The sequence below is a fragment of the Coenobita brevimanus genome, chromosome 108 (genome assembly GCF_032717465.1).
Source record: "Coenobita brevimanus isolate Jiangsu-jjx chromosome 108, ASM3271746v2, whole genome shotgun sequence".
Taxonomy (NCBI): Eukaryota; Metazoa; Arthropoda; class Malacostraca; order Decapoda; family Coenobitidae; genus Coenobita; species Coenobita brevimanus.
In genome coordinates, this window is record NC_137061.1 from 18,078,948 (window position 1) to 18,101,759 (window position 22,812).

Below are 22,812 nucleotides of genomic sequence, written 5' to 3' on the forward strand. Positions count from 1 at the left end.
GTAGTGTAGACAGTTACTCAGGTAGGTCTACCCAGCTCATAAAATGAGCTCCCTGCTTTAAAACTAACGGAACTACTGTTACCATAATTCCTGAAGTTTACGACAGACACAGCGATAGATAGATTGATAGCTAGTTAGACAGACAGATCGATAGACAGATAAATAGGTAGACAGAGTGTTGGAAGGTCGTGATATCATCCTCTTCACCTCCACTGATGAGTCAAGGTAAAGGCCATCGCCGCTGCCATCTGACCTAAATGCACATGCGCGAAAAACTGGTCCTTGAGGCAGTTTGAATGTCACAGTCTGCCGTCACCAGCCATGGCCGAGTGTGTGCGGTGTGGCGTGATTATAAACGCCGAAGAGTTTGGGGATGAAGCTTCCCCTGAACGATTATTTATTTATTTATTTGTAGCTTAAGGGAGACTATTTTGAACTGGAAGCGTTGGATACAGCCTTCATTAACTCCAGGGTTAGAGGCTTTCCAAACATATAAGTGTATCATGTGACAGCAGGTATATATCAACACAAGGCATAATGGTACAGAAGGGACTGAGTTCGTGTGAGTGTTTAGGGCAACAAGCAGAAGGCCCAGCGGAGTTCATGCCTGTAGGAGAGGAAGCAGTCGAGTGAGAGGGAGTGGACTGAATGTGGGCGGGGATGGGCGGGGCAAGTAAAGGCGGGAGTGGGCGGAGCAGGGATGGTAGGGGCGGAGGGTCAAGGAGAGGGGAGTGGCAGGCCAAACTGGAGAGTAGTTGTAGTAGTAGTAGTTGTAGTTGTTGTTGTAATATCACCAGGTTCATGTGAAACGTGAACCCGACGGACCACAGGCTTAAATTGTCCTTCTCGTGCATTCCACCATTGTCCTTTTGGGAGTCAGGGAAGTAGCTGAGGGACGTATGTATAGCCAGGCAATTAAGCCACCTTGTTATATCTGTGTCACCATATGAAGGCGTCCCTTTCTGGCTCCACACTGGGGAAGAATGACGGAGCATTTGGGGGTATTAAAGAGGTGTGGTTGGTTTGACTTGGTAGGAGATAGGAGAGGCAGGGATGGGTGGGGATAGGTGGGGTTGGTGTGGGCAGCGATAGGCGGGGCTGCTGAGGAAGGGCGGGGCAGGACAGGTGGGGATAGACGTAACTGGTGAAGGTTGTGAGATGGGGAGAGGCAAGGGTGGGATGGGAGGGATAGAGAGGAGAGGGGGACGTAAAAGAAATGAAGAGAGCAATTTATAATGTGTTGGCGAGAGAGAAAGAGAAAGGGAGAGGAAGAAGAGATGAAGGGTGAGAAAAGAAAGAGAGGGAGAAGATGGAAGGGGGCTGGTGGGAGGGGGATGGGGAGGGATGGGACCAGTTGAGGAGGGGAGGGAGTTAGTGATGTGATCAGTTGGTCTGGCTTGTAGGAGTGATGGATGGGGACGTTAGGAACAGGGATAGGCGGGGGATTTTTTTTTTTTTTTTTTTTTTAAGGGAGGAGGAAGGGAAGGATAGGCGAAAGTGGGGAGGGGACGGGAGTGGTGGGGTGGCCTTGGGGATGAAGCGAGCGGTGGGCGAGGATGGGCGGTGCTCATAAGGGCGGGGACAGAAGAGGGTGGGATAGACGGGGCAGGTTGACAGTGATAGGAATTAGGATGGGGATTGGCGGGATTAGAACGGCTGGAGCTAAGGAGACGATGGGATGATACACAGGGGAAAGTTTGGAGGGAAGGGTATGGTGGACAGGAAGTGAGAAGGAAAGTGGGCGGGGAGCGCTTCTGGGTGTGGCGGTGGGGATGGGGAGGGTCAGGCGAGGGTTGGGATAAGGAGAGAGTAACTGAGGTGATATAAATGGTTCTAACTATAGTTCTTTCACCTTAACATGGCCTAAATTTTCGTCCTGTTCCATTATGTCGCATAGTTCTGGCAAAATAAGGCATCCCTACTGCTCTACATCCTTTACGTGGCACTTCTTCATACCTAACTTGGTATTCCAGTTTTTAGTTCTTGCTACAAGTTGGCTTTCAGGATGGAGAGGTTGCAGTTTTAGGTCAAGTTTGAAGGGAATGGAGAGGAGAGTATAAAAGAGATGTGACGCGTGGAGCTGGTAGGGGAGGGGACGAGGTTATATAGGGGTGGGTAGGGGTCAGACGTGGAAGGGGAAGGATGGAGGGGATGTTGAAGGACGGAACTGGTAGGAGAGGTAGTGGGGAGAAGTATAGGGGGAAGGGAGGGGCAGAGAGAGTGTGCGAAAGTGAGGAGAGGAAGGGATGAGGAGAAAGTCCCTGGGGCCGGGCAAAGAGATGTTTGGTTGGGTTTATTGTTGTTAAGTGGGGAAGGGACGGAGATGGGCGGGGGGCAGCAGGCGAGGGAGATGGGGAAGGGTAGGGTCGATTGTCTGATTAAGTGAGGGAGAAGAGGAGATGGCGAAAGTGGGGAGGAGAAGGAATTGCAAGCTAAAAGAGATGTGGGAGGATCTAGCTAGTTGGGGCGGTGGGTGGGGGAGAGCAGGAGGGGTGGAAGGGGCTGGGGAAGGACTTAGAGAGGGTGGGTAGGGTGTGGGTGGGCCAAACAAACGCTGTGGGTGGAGTCCTGCGTTGCTTCGGCCAGTGAGAGTGCACCGGGTGAGAGGAACGACTTTATTGAGTGCAGTGCGGTAGAGTGGGCGGGCTGAGGCGGGTGGGGTCTTAGGGTGGAGGCACGGCGTCTGGGTGGAGGTGGAGAGGTTGTTGGGCAGGATGAAAATGATGGAAGAGGTGAGAGGATGTGTAGAGAAGCAGAAGTATATGTGGGGTGGAGATTTTGATTGTATTACGTTACTGGGATTGGAATATGTGAGACGAGGCGTATTGAGCGTGGTGGAAGGGATAGTCTGGAGGGGAGGTGGCAGTGGAGTTGGGAAGGGAACGCAATGAGACAGGGTGGAAGAGGAGGGGGATGTGCACTTGAGCTGGATGGAGTGTGTGGAATGTGGTGGGAGTGGAGGTTGGAAGGATATGTGGATAGGGTAAAGTTGGTTGGGGAGGATATTTAGGGAGGTGAAATGTGGTGTGGAGTGGAGGCTGGAGGACTGGTGGGTGAAGTGAAAGAGGTGGAGCGGTTGTGAAGATGCTGTGGGTGGAGATAATGTGGTGGGAGGTGGATTGGGAAAGGTACTGTGGGTGGCATGTGGAAATAGGCAGGGACTTTTGGGTGAAGGTGGAGTTAGGGGCGCTGTTTAGCAGGATGGAGGTGGAAACGCTGGACAGATGCTTGAAGTGGAGGCAATGTGGAGGGAAGTGGATGTCAAAGTGTATTATTAGCTGGTGTGAAGTGAGATGGGGATGTGGGAATTGGTAGAGGAAATTAGAGACAGGTGGAGTAGGTGGATTGTGTGGTGGAACGGTCTGAGGCAGCAGTGAGGAGGCTATAAGGCAGGGTGGAAGAGGTGGAGGTGCTGGAGAAGCTCTGATGGGCAGGGTGGAAGGAGTGGAGTAGCAGGAGGGTGAATTTAGGAGAGGAACATTTGGGTGGAGTAAAGTGGATGAAATTTGAAAATAAAAGAAGATGGCTATATAGTGAGGTGGAAGAGTGGAGTGAATGAAATGTGATGGAAAGTGGATGTGGGGAGAACTTTTGGGTGGTGTGGTGGATGGGGTGGAGTTGAGGAGACTATAGGGTTGGGTGGAAAAGGCCAGCAGGAAGGTTGTTGGTGTGGTGGAGTAAGTGGAAAGAACGTAGAGTGGAATAGGGAGGGATATTTGGGATGGGTGGAGTGGATGAGTGGAATAGGGAGGGATATTTAGGATGAGAGTGGATGAGTGGTTTTGGGAGGTGGAAGGAATGGAGTGTGTGTGGAATGTGGTGTTGAGTATAGGTGGGTGGGGTCTGGGGATGGTAGAGTTGCAAAGGCTGTTAGAGAGAGAGAGAGAGAGGACGAGGGTGTGTGTTATAGATGTGGTGTATTTGTGTGTGTCAGTGTGTAGGGTGTATGCCATTGGTGGAAGGGACGAGGTGGCAGCATATCAAAGGACAAACTCTACGGCATTTACTCAACCTTGACATGGATCCCTAACCCCTTTCAACTCAGGTGATGGCCAGGTGTAGTCAGACTGAAGGGTTGAGACTAGTAACCAAGGAGACTCATTCCTTCCTCATTACAATGGGTCATCAAATTTCATGCCACCACAAGTCAGTACTGTAGTGTGTGAATTGGTCCAGTTCCGTCCTATGAAAACAGCGACCGTCCCTGCATCCGTTGTACCATCCGCCATGCCTTGCCGTTGACACTACACTCTGGCCACACGCAAAGCGAGAGGCCAACACGTTACCACCCAGTCACCCTGGCTCCAGTCCACCTGCAAAAATCCAGTTGTCCTTCTGTACCTTGCTACTGCCAGACGATTTTATTCCATCCGCTCACTCGATGTGGTGCTGCCTTCAGGTGGCTATCTGGGTGACAGGCCAGATGATTTCCTGTGATCCAAGAAATCATTTATTACTCGGGGTGGTAACTATTGAACCAAATGGACGCCTGGTGGCCTAGTGGGATAAGGCGTTCGAAACGGATGGGGCCATTAAGGCTTTCTGTCTGAGGGATAGTTGGTGTTCTTTGATCACATAATGCCACTCAGGAATGAGCCAGGCTGCTCACCTTCACTTTAAATGTTACGAGTACATAGGGACAAATAGCTTACCAGGAGGCCCACTGGACCATAACGAGGTTATCAAACAATAATAATAATAATAATGATGATGATGATTATGATAATAATAATAATAATAATAGTAGTAGTGGTAGTAGTAGTAGTAGTAATAGTAGTAGTACCGGTAATAGTAATTCTACCGAACCGTGAGAAAAGAGGAAGGGTGTGTATTTTCGCCACGGCTGTCTGTGTTCCTGATGGGGCAAAAAAGAATTTGATGATGGACAGACAGACAGACAGACAAACAGACAGATAGACAGACAGATAGATAGATGGATAGATTTCATCCAGGCCAGTGGAAACGGCCCCTCGTAGTGACGGGACTGCCTAGACATCGATTCGGGCACTCACATTACCACACCATACCCCTACCCCCCCTTCACACACACACACACACACACACACACACATACACACACACACTCTCTCTCTCTCTCTCTCTCGGGGGGGGAAAAGCGCTCACCCGTAAATCGATCTCGGGTTCTTGCAGTTGCCAGGTACAGGAGCCAACCACTGCACCACCGTTCTCCACACCAAGGTATATTTAGTGGTAATATTGACAGGTGCCAAGCAAGTCAGGTCAATTACCGGAGTTCTCGTGAAGTTATGTGAGTTTAAATCGGTGTTCGAACGGGGTATCGAACCATCTATACTGAATCAGCAGCTGTTTCGTGCGTTGGGTTCATTATGCGTACTAGATGGGTACTGGGTTGGGGGAGAGAGAGAGAGAGAGAGAATTTCAGTCAGTTAAACAAATTAGCCACATTGCTTTCCTTGTCAGTCATACAGGTGCCAACTTTTTGCCGCAGTGGGCTTTCTCATTGCTAAGTAATTGATGGGCTTTTGTGAGGTGCATGAAACGGACTGAAGTTAGCGTTAATCAGATGCAAATATGTGTTTCTTGTCTGAATTGTTAACCGACTTCAGTCCAATGACGTATTCCAATATTCCTGTCACCAAGCTGTGTTATGTAGCTTAGGACTTATCTGTAGTAGTGAGGTGGTTCATGAATGCTAAGTCTAACTTCTTTAATTCGAAAATTCTCACCTAAACTTAATGAAATTGCCAGCTACCAGGAAAATAAAACAAAAGGTATGTCGTGGGGTTTAAGGATTAGGTAGTCAGCTTAATCACATCACTACAGGTGCACCTTTTTAACTCTTTATCTACTGTAACACGTTTCTTTTATCCTGGCGAAGCTCATTAACACCTTTCAGCCCAGGTGATGGTCATGTGTAGTCACAGTGTAAGATCGATTTGACTATACAGTTTGTACTCTGTCCTGGCCTAAAACTACCATCGTTCCATCCTGAATGCTGTTATTACAGCAGATTAATACAGGAATTTTATGCTAGTCACGAAGTGCTGTGTAAATTATGTAGAGCCATAACATTGTCATTTTCTGTCATTGAACCACTGAAAATAATCCACAGAAGGTCGAAAAGCTGGGCCTTTTTTTTTTTTTTTTTTTTTTTTTTTTTTTTTTTTTTTTTTTTTTTTTTTTTTAAAGTATATAGTAACCTAGATACCAGTTCCTGCCTCCTATTACGTGCCATCAAATTTCATGGAACCACAAAGTAGTATTCAAGTTGTGGGAGTTGCCTAAGTACGTTAGATGAAAACAAATAATCTGTACCAGATTTGATCCAACTCTTGTTCCTCTTGGCACAGGAGAGGTCAGAGGATAACCGCCGCGGCAGCGGTGGGGGTCACAGTGGTCGGCGACGGTACAACGGAGGCGGGGGACGTGGGCCGCAGCAGGACTGCAACAACGGGGACATTGCCGTGTGTGTGAAGCTGCTGGAGGTACTCACAAATAAGGACCTGGGCTTTGCTGCCACCATCCACGAGCTCAACACAATGTGCCCGTGAGTTTGTATTTTTGCTGTTGTGGTGGAAGAGGGGTGCATTGTTAAGGTGGATGAGAGGACTTGACAGCAGAGGGGCATAGATGAGGTGGAAGTGAAGCATAAGTAGTCTGATAATTACCAATATGCTGGGAATCGAACCCGGGAATCTCAGGTGAGAGCCAGGCAGCATACCACTACACCACGACCAGGTAAAAGTTAACTCACGTTGTCACAATCTTGTAACCAACGTCCCTCCGCCCCCACTGTGGGCATCAAGAGGGTGAGTTAACCCCCTGGCACTCAGGCAAGTACAGGTTTCTCTCTTCATTCTGACTTGCCGTAAGTGCTTGGGATAGATTAAAAGCATCTGCTTGCCTGAGTGCCAGGGGGTTAACTCATCCTCTTGATGCCCACAGTGGGGGCGGAGGGACGTTGGTTACAAGATTGTGACAACGTGAGTTAACTTTTACCTGGTCGTGGTGTAGTGGTATGCTGCCTGGCTCTCACCTGAGAGTCCTGGGTTCGATTCCCAGCATATTGGTAATTATCAGATGATTTTTCCTGTGTCAGTACAGGTTTCTCTCTTCCCTCTTCGAAGCATAAGTAGGATGAAAGAAGAGTAAACTGGGAATGTTAGGGAGGCAAAACTAAGGTGAAAAGGAAACATATTTGAGGTGGAAGACGAGTAGACTTTGGGTGGAAGAATAACCATATTTATAGTGGAAGAGGGACAGTGTTTGCAACAAGACTTCAACATCGGGGACATCGCCGTGTGTGTAAAGCTTCTTGAAGTCCTCAAAGATAAGGATCTCGGTTTGGCTGCCACGTCGCCAAACTTAATACAGTGTGCCTGTGAGTTTTTTCATTTTCTTCTTTGGGGGAGAGAGTAGATTTGGTGGGAGGAATTCTAAACTTTGGATTCGAAATTTCTCTTCTAAGCTGAACAAAACTGACTGGAAATAGTAGGAGTAAAATCAAAAGTAGTCACAGCGAGAAGGTTAATGAAGGCAGTATCCAGTCCTTCCACCTTGAAAAAAAACTATATTAACCTAAATCAATTTGAGTTAAGGTAATAAAATAATATAGAAAAGGCATCACCATACTGAAGGGGTTAATGAAGGTTATATCTAATGCCTGCAATTGGAAAAAAGTGTGAGCTGAAGAAACTGACCGGGAAATAGAAAAACTAAAATTAAACTCATAGTGGTAATAGCAACACTGGTAGTAGTAGTAGCAGTAGTAGTAGTAGTTTTGTTGTAGTAGTAGTTACAAGCCAGGTTCATCAAAAACGTGAACCCAGTGGACTGCAGGATGAAGTTGCCCTCCTCCTGCCGTCCACCATCGTCTTTTCGGAGGCTAGGGAGGGAGGTGAGGGAAGTATAACCAGGCAGAGGAGGCGACCAGTTACATCAGTGCCACCGCGAGAAGGCGTGCCTCTCCAGCAGCCATTCTCGTAGTAAAGGGGTTTAGCGGCCGAGTGACCCAGAGTTTAGCTGTTTCATCGATCCGCGTCCAGTGTGGGGGACCTGCTGGTGCAGTGGTTAGCACACCCACCTCGCAACTGAAACAACCAGAGTTCGGTTCTGCTGCCGGTCAGACTGGTGGACGCAGTTAGTTTCCTCCTTGTCCCTATTCAGCCAACAGTACATTTGGGACCTTGATGTCAACTGACTAGTGCGGGTCGTGTTCTGAGGGAAGATTGGGACTCAGCACAAACTGATGGTCTGCCGTAATGACCCTCGTGCAGTCGATAGGCATAAACCTAAGACTGGTTTTTACCAACTGTTCCTCGTGTACTCTGTAGTTCGTTCACTTTAACTTGGCCGAGATTTTCGTTCTTCTGAAGCCTATTATACATAGCTCAGTTACAGCATAGACCAGTACTATAGAGCAACATAGTTTCCACAGCACTTCTTCGTGACTAGCATCATATTCCGTTGTTAATCTCGCATTACAACTGCATAATCAAGATGGAGAGATGGTAATTGTAGGCCCAGTTAAAGTTAGTAAGATTGCAGCAAATTTTTCACCTGCCATCCTGACCACTTCATTGCCATGACGTCTTTTTCATTATGTTGTTGCTGTAGCCAGACGGTTTTATTCAACTTTGGTAACACTTTTCAGACTGAAGGGGTTAAATACATCCTTCATTAACCTATCACTGATATACTCCTTTTACACTAACTTGACCTAAAATTGCCATCTCTCCATCTTAAATGTTGTGGTTTACCGATAGAGTAACACTGGAATATGATGGTAGTTACGAGGAAGTGCTATGGAAAGGATGTAGACCTGCAGCACTGTGACTGAGCTCCGTGAAACTAGCTTCAAAAGGATATAAATCTGAACCAAGTTAGGATGAAGAACCTACAGGATTCTCGTGTTAGCTGAATAGAATCGCGTGATAGAAGTAAGAATAAAACAATACGACGTCCTTTGATGATGATGATGATGAGGAGGAGGAGGAGGAGGAGATGGTGGAGATATTCTGCATATGAAATTAAATCCTTCACTATTTATTGATGATGATAATGATGGTGGTGATGATAATGAGGAGGAGGAGAAGGGGGAGGGGAGGATATTTTCTGTATATGACATGAAATCCTTCACAACCATGAGAGTGTTTTCGTGTTATTGTTGTTATCACCTGACGAATATATTAATCCTTAGTGAGATTTTTGGAGGTGGAGGGAATAGATAACGGCCTAAGGAGCTCCGGTGACTCAGTCTGTAGCATGATGCCCTTTCAGTCTGCTTTTAGTCTGAGGTTGGAACCCAAGTCTTGGCTGGCATTTAAGTGGTTGCTGGTATATTTCATTTACTCTAACTTGGCCAAATTTTCACCTTTTGTAGCTTGTTTCACATAGCTCAGTGGCAGAAAGACAATGCTGCGGCTTTCCATCCTCTTCCTGTCGCTTCTTCGTGCCTAGCATCGTATTCTGGTGATAATCTATTGTTATAACTCAGCTTTCAAGATGGAGGGATGGCAGTTTTAAGATAGGTTGAGTGAACAGAGTATGGTATGTCCTTTCATATACTTGCATAGATTCGCACATGGACTTTGACACGCATCACCCTCGTGCAGTGGATACGTTCTTGTCTAATTCTCCTTCGTCAGGATGCTGTTGGAAGGTGTTCACTGCATCGATAACTACACCCGTCTTTACCTTACTTAAAGCCATCAACATTTTATTACTTAACATAATATCATTTAACCTAACCTGACCTAACCTAACCTAACTCACCATAACCTGATCTAACCTAACCTACCCCAACCTGAGACACAACATTCCCAGACCAACTCTTTCTTTTAAGGCCAACATGACGATGATGGTTGTTGATGCGGATAGTGGAGGTGAAGAATATGATGATGATGCTGATGATGATGATGATGATGATGATGATGATGATGAACCTAACCTCACGTAACTCCTTGTCTGCTTGGTCAGGGTGTTGTTGGAAGGTCTTCAGTGCATCGACAGCTACACCCGTCGTTGCCTGACGCAGAAGCACCGAGAGTACTTCAACAAGCTATACGCTGGCACCATTAGGGTTATCAAGGACCTGTGTAACACCAGAGGACACTATCAGGAAGGTTAGTGCAACAGATTGTTGTTTTTCAATCCCGGTCAAGCCTGGACCAGCAGACCCGTCGACGGCAGGTAAGCAACTGCCCCTATGCGGTCGTGCCACAGGTTGCTCATAGCGTTGATGTGTGTTAGTGTGGCATGTGGTGTGCAGTGCGCCATTATGTGTGTTGTGTTGTGTTGTGTTAGTGTGGCATGTGATGTGCAGTGCGCCATTATGTGTGTTGTGTTGTGTTGTGTTAGTGTGGCATGTGATGTGCAGTGCGCCATTATGTGTGTTGTGTTGTGTTGTGTTAGTCTGGCATGTGATGTGCAGTGCGCCATTATGTGTGTTGTGTTGTGTTGTGTTAGTGTGGCATGTGGTGTGCAGTGCGCCATTATGTGTGTTGTGTTGTGTTGTGTTAGTGTGGCATGTGGTGTGCAGTGCGCCATTATGTGTGTTGTGTTGTGTTGTGTTAGTGTGGCATGTGATGTGCAGTGCGCCATTATGTGTGTTGTGTTGTGTTGTGTTAGTGTGGCATGTGATGTGCAGTGCGCCATTATGTGTGTTGTGTTGTGTTAGTGTGGCATGTGATGTGCAGTGCGCCATTATGTGTGTTGTGTTGTGTTGTGTTAGTGTGGCATGTGGTGTGCTGTGCGCCATTATGTGTGTTGTGTTTTGCTGTGTTAGTGTGGCATGTGATGTGCAGTGCGCCATTATGTGTGTTGTGTTGTGTTAGTGTGGCATGTGATGTGCAGTGCGCCATTATGTGTGTTGTGTTGTGTTGTGTTAGTGTGGCATGTGATGTGCAGTGCGCCATTATGTGTGTTGTGTTGTGTTGTGTTAGTGTGGCATGTGATGTGCAGTGCGCCATTATGTGTGTTGTGTTGTGTTGTGTTAGTGTGGCATGTGATGTGCAGTGCGCCATTATGTGTGTTGTGTTGTGTTGTGTTAGTGTGGCATGTGATGTGCAGTGCGCCATTATGTGTGTTGTGTTGTGTTGTGTTAGTGTGGCATGTGGTGTGCAGTGCGCCATTATGTGTGTTGTGTTGTGTTGTGTTAGTGTGGCATGTGGTGTGCAGTGCGCCATTATGTGTGTTGTGTTGTGTTGTGTTAGTGTGGCATGTGATGTGCAGTGCGCCATTATGTGTGTTGTGTTGTGTTGTGTTAGTGTGGCATGTGATGTGCAGTGCGCCATTATGTGTGTTGTGTTGTGTTGTGTTAGTGTGGCATGTGGTGTGCAGTGCGCCATTATGTGTGTTGTGTTGTGTTGTGTTAGTGTGGCATGTGGTGTGCAGTGCGCCATTATGTGTGTTGTGTTGTGTTGTGTTAGTGTGGCATGTGATGTGCAGTGCGCCATTATGTGTGTTGTGTTGTGTTGTGTTAGTGTGGCATGTGATGTGCAGTGCGCCATTATGTGTGTTGTGTTGTGTTGTGTTAGTGTGGCATGTGATGTGCAGTGCGCCATTATGTGTGTTGTGTTGTGTTGTGTTAGTGTGGCATGTGATGTGCAGTGCGCCATTATGTGTGTTGTGTTGTGTTAGTGTGGCATGTGATGTGCAGTGCGCCATTATGTGTGTTGTGTTGTGTTGTGTTAGTGTGGCATGTGATGTGCAGTGTGCCATTATGTGTGTTGTGTTGTGTTAGTGTGGCATGTGATGTGCAGTGCGCCATTATGTGTGTTGTGTTGTGTTGTGTTAGTGTGGCATGTGATGTGCAGTGCGCCATTATGTGTGTTGTGTTGTGTTGTGTTAGTGTGGCATGTGATATGCAGTGCGCCATTATGTGTGTTGTGTTGTGTTAGTGTGGCATGTGGTGTGCAGTGCGCCATTCTGTGTGTTGTGTTGTGTTAGTGTGGCATGTGGTGTGCAGTGCGCCATTATGTGTGTTGTGTTGTGTTGTGTTGTGTTAGTGTGGCATGTGGTGTGCAGTGCACCATTATGTGTGTTGTGTTGTGTTGTGTTAGTGTGGCATGTGGTGTGCAGTGCGCCATTATGTGTGTTGTGTTGTGTTGTGTTAGTGTGGCATGTGGTGTGCAGTGCGCCATTATGTGTGTTGTGTTGTGTTGTGTTAGTGTGGCATGTGGTGTGCAGTGCGCCATTATGTGTGTTGTGTTGTGTTAGTGTGGCATGTGGTGTGCAGTGCGCCATTATGTGTGTTGTGTTGTGTTGTGTTAGTGTGGCATGTGGTGTGCAGTGCGCCATTATGTGTGTTGTGTTGTATTGTGTTAATGTGGCATGTGGTGTGCCGTGTGCCATTATGTGTGTTGTGTTAGTGTGGCATGTGATGTGCAGTGCGCCATTGTGTGTGTTGTGTTGTGTTGTGTTAGTGTGGCATGTGGTGTGCAGTGCGCCATTATGTGTGTTGTGTTGTGTTGTGTTAGTGTGGCATGTGATGTGCAGTGCGCCATTATGTGTTGTTGTGTTGTGTTAGTGTGGCATGTGATGTGCAGTGCGCCATTATGTGTGTTGTGTTGTGTTGTGTTAGTGTGGCATGTGATGTGCAGTGCGCCATTATGTGTGTTGTGTTGTGTTGTGTTAGTGTGGCATGTGATGTGCAGTGTGCCATTATGTGTGTTGTGTTGTGTTGTGTTAGTGTGGCATGTGATGTGCAGTGCGCCATTGTGTGTGTTGTGTTGTGTTGTGTTAGTGTGGCATGTGATTTGCAGTGCGCCATTATGTGTGTTGTGTTGTGTTGTGTTAGTGTGGCATGTGATGTGCAGTGCGCCATTATGTGTTGTGTTGTGTTGTGTTAGTGTGGCATGTGATGTGCAGTGCGCCATTATGTGTGTTGTGTTGTGTTGTGTTAGTGTGGCATGTGGTGTGCTGTGCGCCATTATGTGTGTTGTGTTGTGTTGTGTTAGTGTGGCATGTGATGTGCAGTGCGCCATTATGTGTGTTGTGTTGTGTTGTGTTAGTGTGACATGTGGTGTGCAGTGCGCCATTATGTGTGTTGTGTTGTTTTGTGTTAGTGTGGCATGTGGTGTGCAGTGCGCCATTATGTGTGTTGTGTTGTGTTGTGTTAGTGTGGCATGTGGTGTGCAGTGCGCCATTATGTGTGTTGTGTTGTGTTGTGTTAGTGTGGCATGTGGTGTGCAGTGCGCCATTATGTGTGTTGTGTTGTGTTGTGTTAGTGTGGCATGTGGTGTGCTGTGTGCCATTATGTGTGTTGTGTTGTGTTAGTGTGGCATGTGGTGTGCTGTGTGCCATTATGTGTGTTGTGTTGTGTTAGTGTGGCATGTGGTGTGCGGTGCGCCATTGTGTGTGTTGTGTTGTGTTAGTGTGGTATGTGGTGTGCAGTGCGCCATTGTGTGTGCTGTGTTGTGTTGTGTTGTGTTAGTGTGGCATGTGGTGTGCAGTGCGTCATTGTGTGTGTTGTGTTGTGTTGGTGTGGCATGTGGTGTGCAGTGCGCCATTATGTGTGTTGTGGTGTGTGGAGCTAATCTACAAGTGGGCCACGTGTCATCTGTGATTCCACTCAACCCAAATGTAAGCTGGGCTGGCTGGTGGCCTGATCTAAACCTAGTAATTGGATCAGCTTTATTTAAGGATACCTCTGATGGGTGGATGTCGGGAGGGAGCTTGTAGTATAGCGTTTTAATCGAGCTGTTATGTTACCCTGTGTTAAAGTGAGTATGTAGGTGTTTTTTCATTGCCGGTGTTGGAGTGTATGGAGGTGGGATGTTGCTGAAGAACGTCCCGTAATATTTGTGTTGTAATTGTTTTACGTGTATGGTTGTGCTGTGTGGTTCTCACATATAAAGACGGGTGTTGTGTTAGCACAGGCTGCTGCGTAGAACTGTGTCCATCATGTCAAAACTTTCTCTAACAGGAAGGCTGAGAGGAGATGCAAAATGTGGGAAGATGGAGTGGAGGTGTTGGAAGGAAATGGAGGGGAAGAATGCTGTCACTGTTGTTAATGTAGTCCCAGGTTTATCTGGACGTGAACCCTGTGAAATGCAGGCTGAAGTTGCCCTCATCCTGAAGTCCACCGTCCTTTTTTTTGGGATAGAGAAGGAGTTGAGGGTCATTTGTATAATTGGTGAGATGAGCCGGCTGTTTATATCAAGTTTTCACCAAGTGAAGGCGTGGCTCTCCAGCACCGGGGAAGTATGTAAGGGTAGTAAGGTTAATAGTTGAAGAGGAAACTGATTTTTCATGGTAGAATTATGGGCTGATAGATGTTTTTTCCTTAGCTTAATTATGGGAAAAAATGAGAGCAGTGAAAATGAGGTATTTGAAAAGAGCATGTGGAGTTCGTGGAAAAACAGAGACAAACGGGTAAGAGAAGCAGCGTTGTGGTGTTGATGTGAATGTGACTAAAAGCGGTAGGAGAAATACTTTGATGGTTCAGCCATGTGGAGAAGATGGGGAATGAGAGACTGACTAGGAGAGTGTGTGAATGAGATTGAGGGGGGAAGGGGAGGCGAGGGATGGGATGGAAGGGTAATGTGAGAGGGGATGAGTTGGAGCGAGGGCAGCCTTATGGCAGATGAGAAGGTGATATGGAGGATTCGTTTGTGGCTACCCCTGATGGAATTAGAATGTCCAGTCATAGATTTATAGATAGATAGTTGCAGAGTTTGTTTATGGACAGCGTTGTGGTGGGACAGGGCAGAGTTTGGCCTGGAAGAATGGGAAAGTTGCAGGTTGAAGAAGATAAAGAATTTGGGTGGTCATCTCGTTCCCTTAGGAACTTTTGTAACACCTCTTCCTGTGCGATTTGGTTTGCTTATGACACCTTAGAATTCACTTGTATGTTACTGGTGCAAACTGTTTCGACATCAGAAAGGTATAAATTGCATACAAGAGGCTTATAAAATGTAATATGCAAAATAAATTGGTAAAGAATAAGTGATACGAGTAGGAAGTGTGGAGGCAGGGTAAGGGTAATACTGGGATATATTTTGTACAGTATACTGTGCTGGGGCTATTACCAGCCCAGCCAGCGTGGTAATATCTGACATGGGATTTGTTCCGCGGCGCCATATTAAACCACTGGCACCACTGTGGCAACTGCACGCCTGGTGGTCTAGTGGGTTAATGCGACTCAGCCTGATCTGGCTCTTAAGGATTTAACTGTAGTCTTTTCACCGTAACTTGACATATTTTCGTCTATTTGTAGCTTATTTCATGTAGCTGAGTGGCATAAAAAGATAATGCTATGGTTCTACATCCTTTCCATAGCACTTCTTCGTGACGAGCATCATATTCTAGTGCTACTGTAGTGCAGTAATTCAGTATTGAAAAAGGAAAGATGACCGTTTTAGGACAAGGTATAGTAAAAAGCATAGAGATGGTTGGAAATTATTGCTTACCAATTGCCACTCAGAGGCGAGCGATTGGGCAGTTTGTTCTTAACCCCTTCGGTCCGATGACGTATTTTCTTTGTTATTCTTTTTACCACCAGGTGATATGTCTTGGCCCGACTTTTCGAACGAGAGAGGTTAAATACAGCCTTCATTTACTAATATGGTGCTGAAGAGGGACACCTTCATGTGGTGGCACCAGTAGGACCGGGCGGTGGGGCTGCCTGGTTGTATAAACGACCTTCAATCCCCTCCCATCCGCCAAAAGGAGGATGGTGGCCTGTGGAGGAAGGGCAAGTTGGGCCTGCAGCGCACTGGATGCAGGTTCATATAAGCCTGGGGTTGCAGGTACCAGTACTACAACCCCTGTACTGCACCAGGTATACACAGGTGTGAATGAAATCGTCTGGAAGGAGCCACAATAAAAAAAGAAATACATCATCGGATTGAAGAGATGAAATGTCTGGACTGAGACAGCTTGGGTCTTATGCCTTGTATTGAAAGTTGTCCTGAAAATTTAGTGATACATCTTTCTTTGCAGTTTATTTTGAACTTTACATTTGAATATCCTATTGTGTGCTATTGATGGAAACTTGTGACCATATTAAAACAATACAGGTGCTATACGAGTACAAGAGTATGTTCAGGTGTAATATGTAAAATAAAATGCCGAGGAAAAGGTGCTTTGAAACTCCCCATTGCCAGTTAGAATATAACCCTTGGCAACATAAGTGTGTGTTCATCTCTGCATCAGTGGTTATTTATGTGATCTTCGTCTCCCACTACTTTACTATATACTTATGTGATGTAAGTGTGAATGTCTGCCTTAATGAGCCTTGTCTTGTCAATTGATTTTTTTTTTTATTTCTCGTCTCCCCTCCCCCCTCCACACACACATCCCTCACCCATTAGATATAAAGAGCATGCTATTTTCCCTCTCTCTTTGCCTTCCCTTCTGTACGTCAAATCGCACGTTATATGCTTTCTTTCCCTCTCCTTTCCGCGCCCCAAATGTTCAGGTATGTGTCCGTCCCATGCTTGCCCCCTCATACCTCACCAATTTCCCTCCCTTTCCCATCCCTCACCAACTAGATGCGAAAACTTCCCCCCCCCCTCCTCTCTCTCTCTCTCTCTCTCTCTCTCTCTCTCTCTCTCTCTCTCTCTCTCTCTCACCCTCTTCGACCTCATTGCTTAGTAACGTGTTCTTTTCCTCCTCTCCCTTCCGTTCCTTCCTTTCTCCCTCCGCACATTACCATCCCTAGAGCCTTTCCCTCTTAGACATGCCAAATCCCCCTCCCCCTCACCCCTTCTTACTTTTCTCTACCTCATTATTCAGGTAGCCTATATGTTTTCTTTCCCTTTTTTTTTTCCTCTTATATGCACTTCTACTTCAGTGTTCATACTGCCCATGCTTTCGTCCTCTTCCTTTTTTTGCATCCCTTCCTCTCCTATCCCTCCCTTCCTCTCCTATCCCTCCTCTCTTTCTTCACCCCCTCCCCACATATGCCAACCCCGTCCCCCTCCCGTCCCTGGTGGGCATAAACCCACACTGCAGCTCCGCCAATATTGGTATAGGCCGGCATAATAAAAATCAACACTCAATTTCTTTTTTCGTGCAGCCGTGAAAATGTATTGTCCAGCTAGGAATGTGGCGCCTGTGCAGAGTGGATTATTATCATTATTATTTTTTTTTTTTTGGTCACTTTGGCCGAGTTACGTTTTCATAAGGGAAAAATAATGAACAATAAATTATGGAGCTGACAAAATTGGTCAATTTGCCTGGATTGGGCAGATGGACGGGGTGTGATGGCTTTTGGCTGTACGGCTCCAAACTGTTACATCCGACAGTTTGAGTTTCGACTTTACGGCCCTGCGGGGTTATTGGCTGTATAGTTGACTGAAAACAATTGTTACTGTGCCTGCCTCCGAGCGATGACAGTTGCGGCGGTGAGCGCTAAAACTGCTTGAAAGAGCGGCAGTTTTGAGTTTTTGTTTTTGTGTCTCGAGGCTTCACCAGCATGGTTCGAAGCCCTTCGTCTGTACCAGGTGACTGACGGGCGGCAAGTTGGTGGGTGTTGGCCCTGGGTGAGGTGAGGTGAGGTGAGGCGGAGAAGAGATGGGAAGGGGGAGGAGAAATGGGGGGGGGATGAGGAGGGGGAATAGAAGGAGAAAGGAGGAAGATCTGGTTGAAAAGAGAGGGAAAAAGTGAAAGAGAGAGGTTAGAAGGGGAAATTAGAAAGGAGAAGGGGACCTTGTGAGTGAGAGGAAAAACAAGGGGGGGGGGAGGGTCAGGAAATGAGAGGGGTCGGAGGAAGAGAAAAGACCTGTGATGGGGAGATGAAAGGAGGGAGTCAAAAGGAGGATAATGGGACAGATGTTGGAGGAAAGGGGAGTCAGGAGAGGAAAGGGGGGGTCAGGATAGGGAGGGGAAGATCATGAGTAGGAGGGGAGGGGAGGGTGGGAAAGTGGAAGATGGGCTCGGAGGGGGAGGGGGGGTGAAGAGGGACTTATGGATAGACTGACGAGTGACTGTGTAGTGGGTGTTAGGACTAAGTGGATGAGGTAGGGGGAGGGGGAATGGTGTTTGGTGGGAGTTAGAAAAGGTAGAGACGCAAGGGGAGGGGGAGATTGTAAGGGGGAAGATAAGAGGGGAAAGGGTTTAGGAGTGATTTAGGGGGCTGAAAAAGGGAGAAAAAGAGGGAGAGAGGGTGACGGGGAAGGGTAGAATAAGGTAGGGTTAATACAAGATGCTGTGGGATAATCTTAGGGGGGACAGTGACAGGAGTGAGTTGTAGAGGGAGGGAAACGAGGGAACAGTGTCATGCAGGACTGGTGTGGTGGTTATAGCAAAGGTGTTTGTTTGACATGATGAAGGGGTTTGTGAAGGATCAGTTGACACCCTTGGGTTGTATTTTAAGTGCCTTTGAAGATTTAGTAACACATCTTCCTTAGTGATTTATTCATCGCATTACTTCTCGGTATCCCGCTGTATGTTATCGATGCAAAATATCTCGATATCAAGACGACGTAAATACCATACGGGAGAATATTATGATGCAGCAGCAACAGAGATCGCTAAGGAATAGTACGGCAGTATAGTTAAAACCCCAGCCTCATCTGATTGTGACCCCAGTGGACTGCAGGCTGAAGTTGCCGTCCATCTGAAGTCCGCCATCCTTCTTTCAGGGGATACTAAGGGAACTGAGGGACGTTTGTATAACCAGGCAGTTGAGCGACCTGGTCATATCGGTGCAACTACATGAAGGCGTCCTTCTCCAGCACCATAAGACTTTACAAATTTAGGCACAAGAGAATATTACTGATGCAGCAGCAACATAAATCACTAAGGAGATGGTACAGAGCCTCCTATGCAACTTAGAATACGTCACTTAACCCTTCACTGGTGCTGGAGAGGGACGCCTTCATGTGGTGGCACCGATTTAACCAGGCGGCACAACTTCATGGCTATACTAACGTCCCTGAATTACTTCCTTGTCCCCCAAAAGGAAGATGGTGAGCTACAAAAGAAAGACCGCTTCATTCTGCAGTCCACCGGGTTCACATTGCACATGACCCTGGGGCTGCAACTACAAGTACGTGAATGTAATGGTTTGCTGGTTGCCTAATTAAAAAAAAAAAGTAATCATTTGTGAAAGGGTTAATGAAATTCCACCTCCATACTGTTCCCAGCCTCAACATGGGATAGATCTCGCGTCCTTTGGGTCAGCAGTCCACCATCGTACCACTTGATGAGGGTATAGAAATGCCCATGTGGTATCAGGGGTGGGGGTCATATCGCAGACATCCCTTAACGCCTTAAATTCAGTGACTGAGCCGCCTAGCCGCGGGCCCTTACGCTTCTGGTGGGACAGTAAGGGTGTATCCATCCATCCATCATCTAATCTAATTCTTTTTCGCCACATGAGGAGCATAGTAGCCCGGGGCTAGGCTACTCAGTCCCGACGTTTAAGGCGACGATGACCAGCCTCGCTAATCCCTGAGTAGCATTATGTGAACAATAAACTCCAACCTTCCCTCGGATATATACCCTTACAGCGCCGTAACCCACTAATCCACCAGGCTTCATTTGGTTATATAGTTACCACACATCGTAGTAATAGGTTTCATGGTTTCCGAGAAACCATTAAAATGGATTGCTACTCAGTGTAGAATCACCCGGCAACAACACTACATCAGGTGAGTGGATGGTGGGCACCCCTACCTACCTACCCTTCCTTCTTCTCCACCCTACCCCTTCCTTTCTCTTCCATCCACTTCTCTTTTACCTTACTGTACATTCATCTTACATTCCTCCCGCCTGCACTTCTTTCCCCTCTTTTTTTCTCCTCTCCTCTCCTTTCATTTTTTCTCCTCTTCCTTCCTCTCTTTCGCGACTCTTGTTACTATACTCTTCCCTCCTCTCCTCCCCTCCCCTCCCCTCCCCAGCCCTGCCCTGCTGTGAGCGTATACCTCGCCACCTGACTATTTCATGGCCATGCAGTATGCAGATTGGATTCATCAGTGCAATGCATAGGATACCAGTGATGGACAACACTGGTTGGAGAGAGAGAGAGAGAGAGAGAGAGAGAGAGAGAGAGAGAGAGAGAGAGAGAGAGAGAGAGAGAGTTGTCATTTTGCTAAATCTTAATCTTTCCCCAGATTACACCACACAGACGTCGAATGTATAATGTAGGTCGCTATTTCAAGTGTAGTCAGCGGTAAGGAATCGAGAGGCAGGACTGTAAGCCATCCTCCTCCTCTCCTTTCCAGAGTACTTTGGTCACACTGAACCCCAATTCTGTACAACGTGTGTTCACAACAAGACAGAGAGCAAAATACTAGAGTTGTACCCATCATGAGAAGTTAGTAACTTTCAGCATTAACCCTCTTATGAACGGGACAGTTTTAATAATTTATTCCAACTGATGCCAGTGATAAGCCAAATGGTTTCCTGTAAGCCAGGAAACCATTTACAACGCTGGGTGGTAACCATATAACCAAACCATACGTGCTCCCTACGTGTCAACAAGTGGGTTGGTGGAGGGTTAGCGACCCTCCCCGTAAAACAAATAACTCAGTCAAAGGCCACCCCTTACGGGATTATGGCGTCTGGCAATAGATAGATAGATAGATAGACGATGCCTGACGACATCAATATGGCAGGAATAAGTCATAGGAGCCCGATAGCGTTATAATAACGATCATTGTATAGTCAGTAGGCATATAAACGTATCTTAGTCCTGCTACCTCTTCCACCTTGCCAGAGTACGTTGGTCACGCGCCGTGCATGCGTCAGGTGAACCCCAAATACAACGTGTGTTCCGTCACCTACCACACCAAGACGGCGGGACTCAACCACATCAACGAAGCTGATGTCCACCTCACTGAGGTGGAGAAGAACAGGAATGTCATCATCCTGTGCTGGTGGGTTGTCTGACACTCAGTTTGGTTCAGCAGATTTGATTCAACAATCGTATTTCCATGTTGATTCAGATATGTGTTCCATATTCTATTATAATAATGAGTCAAAATTAGCCTGTTATCTGTTTTATATATTTTCTTTGTCTTGTACTGCGGTGGTGTGAGGTGTGGTTTGGTGGAAATGGTGTGTGTGGTGTGAAGTAGTGTGGTGTGGTGTAGAGCACTAGCTGTCGAGTGTGGAGAGGAATGCTGTAGTAGTGTGTGGTGTGGAGTATGTGGTGTGTGGTAGAGTGAAAAAAATGTTATGGTGTGGAGTACTGAAAGTGGAGTGTGGAGTGGAATACTGGAGTAGTGTGTGGTATGAAGTATGTGGTGTGCGACAGGGTTGTAATAGTGTGGTGTGAGGTACTGTAATGGTGTGTGGAGTACTGTGGTAGTGGTTAATTGTGTGGTATGAAGTTTGTGGTGTGTGGTGTACTACAGTGTGAGAAAAGTCTGTGTGCAAATGGCAGTGTAGCAGTATGAACGTGTGGCAGTGTGATGTGTGATGGTGTGGGATGTGGCAGTGTGTGTGTGTGTGTGTGTGTGTGTGTGTGTGTGTGTGTGTGTGTGTGTGTGTGTGTGTGTGTGTGTGTGTGTGTGTGTGTGTGTGTGTGTGTGTGTGTGTGTGTGTGTGTGTGTGTGTGTGTGTGTGTGTGTGTGTGTGTGTGTGTGTGTGAGAGAGAGAGAGAGAAACACTCCCATTAAACTCCCTACACTAACTTTCTTTCCTCCTTGCCAGTTCGTTCCAAGAATACCTGCAGTGTTCAGAACGCGTTGTGTACGAGACGTGTGGCAACGAAACAGCGCTCTTCACTAAGGAATTCCTGGACCGTATGGCTGGACCCATTGTACAGGTGTGTGCTGACTGTGTGTGTGACTTACCTGATAAATGCACCCTACCTACTCTCTCTCTCTCTCTCTAGTGCCATTAGTGTTTAAAGTTTCCTGTCAAGTAGCCCCCCCCCCCACCTTTATAAGTGTCAGTAGTCTGTATAAAGTTTTCTTTTTAAATATGGCCCTGGTTTTCTGCCAAATATACCCCACCAACCTTCATTTTAGTGCCTATAGTGTGTTTTAAGTTAACTGCCAAGTAGCTACATTGTATTTATGTATTTTTTTTAGTGCCTATAGTGAATTTAAAGTTTTCTGCCAAATACAAGTCTGACCCACTCTTTTATTAGTGCTTATGGGATATTTACATTTTTCTGCCATATACCCCCTCCTACATTTTTTTTTTTTTTTTTTTTTTTACCGTTTGACTGCGTTGACGTATTTTTTCTCGTATTCTTGCTGTTTTTTAAACGATTATATTCATCGTAGGCGAGTCCCTGTTAGTGAAGGGGATAATGAAGTGTGGATTTGATGTATCCAGTTCAGACAAAAAATATCTCAACCTGGATAAAAATGTTAAGAAATAGCTGGCGTCAAGTAATTAATGTACGTGGATTGAAGGGGTTAATACCTAGGTGGGGAAATAAGGTTATGATGATGATGATGATGATGATATATATATATATTTCTATTAGTGTCAGATCCATCATACTCGGCGTTTAGTGGATAGTTTTCCCTCTTTCGTGCTTTCCTTTCCTGGTTTTCTGCACCTTACCTCGCCACAGCCTTAGGTGGCGCCAGCAGTGTGTCCAGGCATCTCCAAATGTAAGGATCTGGATTTTTTTACTTTTTTGTTCAGTGTGCATTAGATGGATTGTTTTGCCACCCCGGATAAGAGATTAAGGCGTCTGGCAATAGATAGATAGATAGATAGTTTTGCAGGGTGCCAGCCTTGGTTCTCTCTCTCTTTCTCTCTCTCTCTCTCTCTCTCTCTCTCTCTCTCTCCTTTACCTACCCACCCACACACGCACACAAATGTACATTCCCCTTACCACATTAAACTCAACTAAACTTTTAAGAAGTAGGCCAGAGTTGAGAGAAAGTCAGGGAGTTGTGCTCACGTTTTGAGAGC

General features: G+C 46.5%; 1 protein-coding gene across 1 annotated transcript in view; it reads left to right on the top strand.

Annotated features, from left to right (window-relative positions):
• The window catches only part of LOC145417038 (uncharacterized), a 35,973-nt gene that overhangs the window by 3,662 nt on the left and 9,499 nt on the right, over positions 1–22,812 (top strand). Inside the window, exons 3-6 of the mRNA XM_080285875.1 lie at positions 6,333–6,529; positions 9,961–10,106; positions 20,651–20,810; positions 21,589–21,703. Coding sequence (XP_080142001.1) covers positions 6,333–6,529; positions 9,961–10,106; positions 20,651–20,810; positions 21,589–21,703 — 618 coding nt within the window. The remainder of the gene's footprint in view (positions 1–6,332; positions 6,530–9,960; positions 10,107–20,650; positions 20,811–21,588; positions 21,704–22,812) is intronic.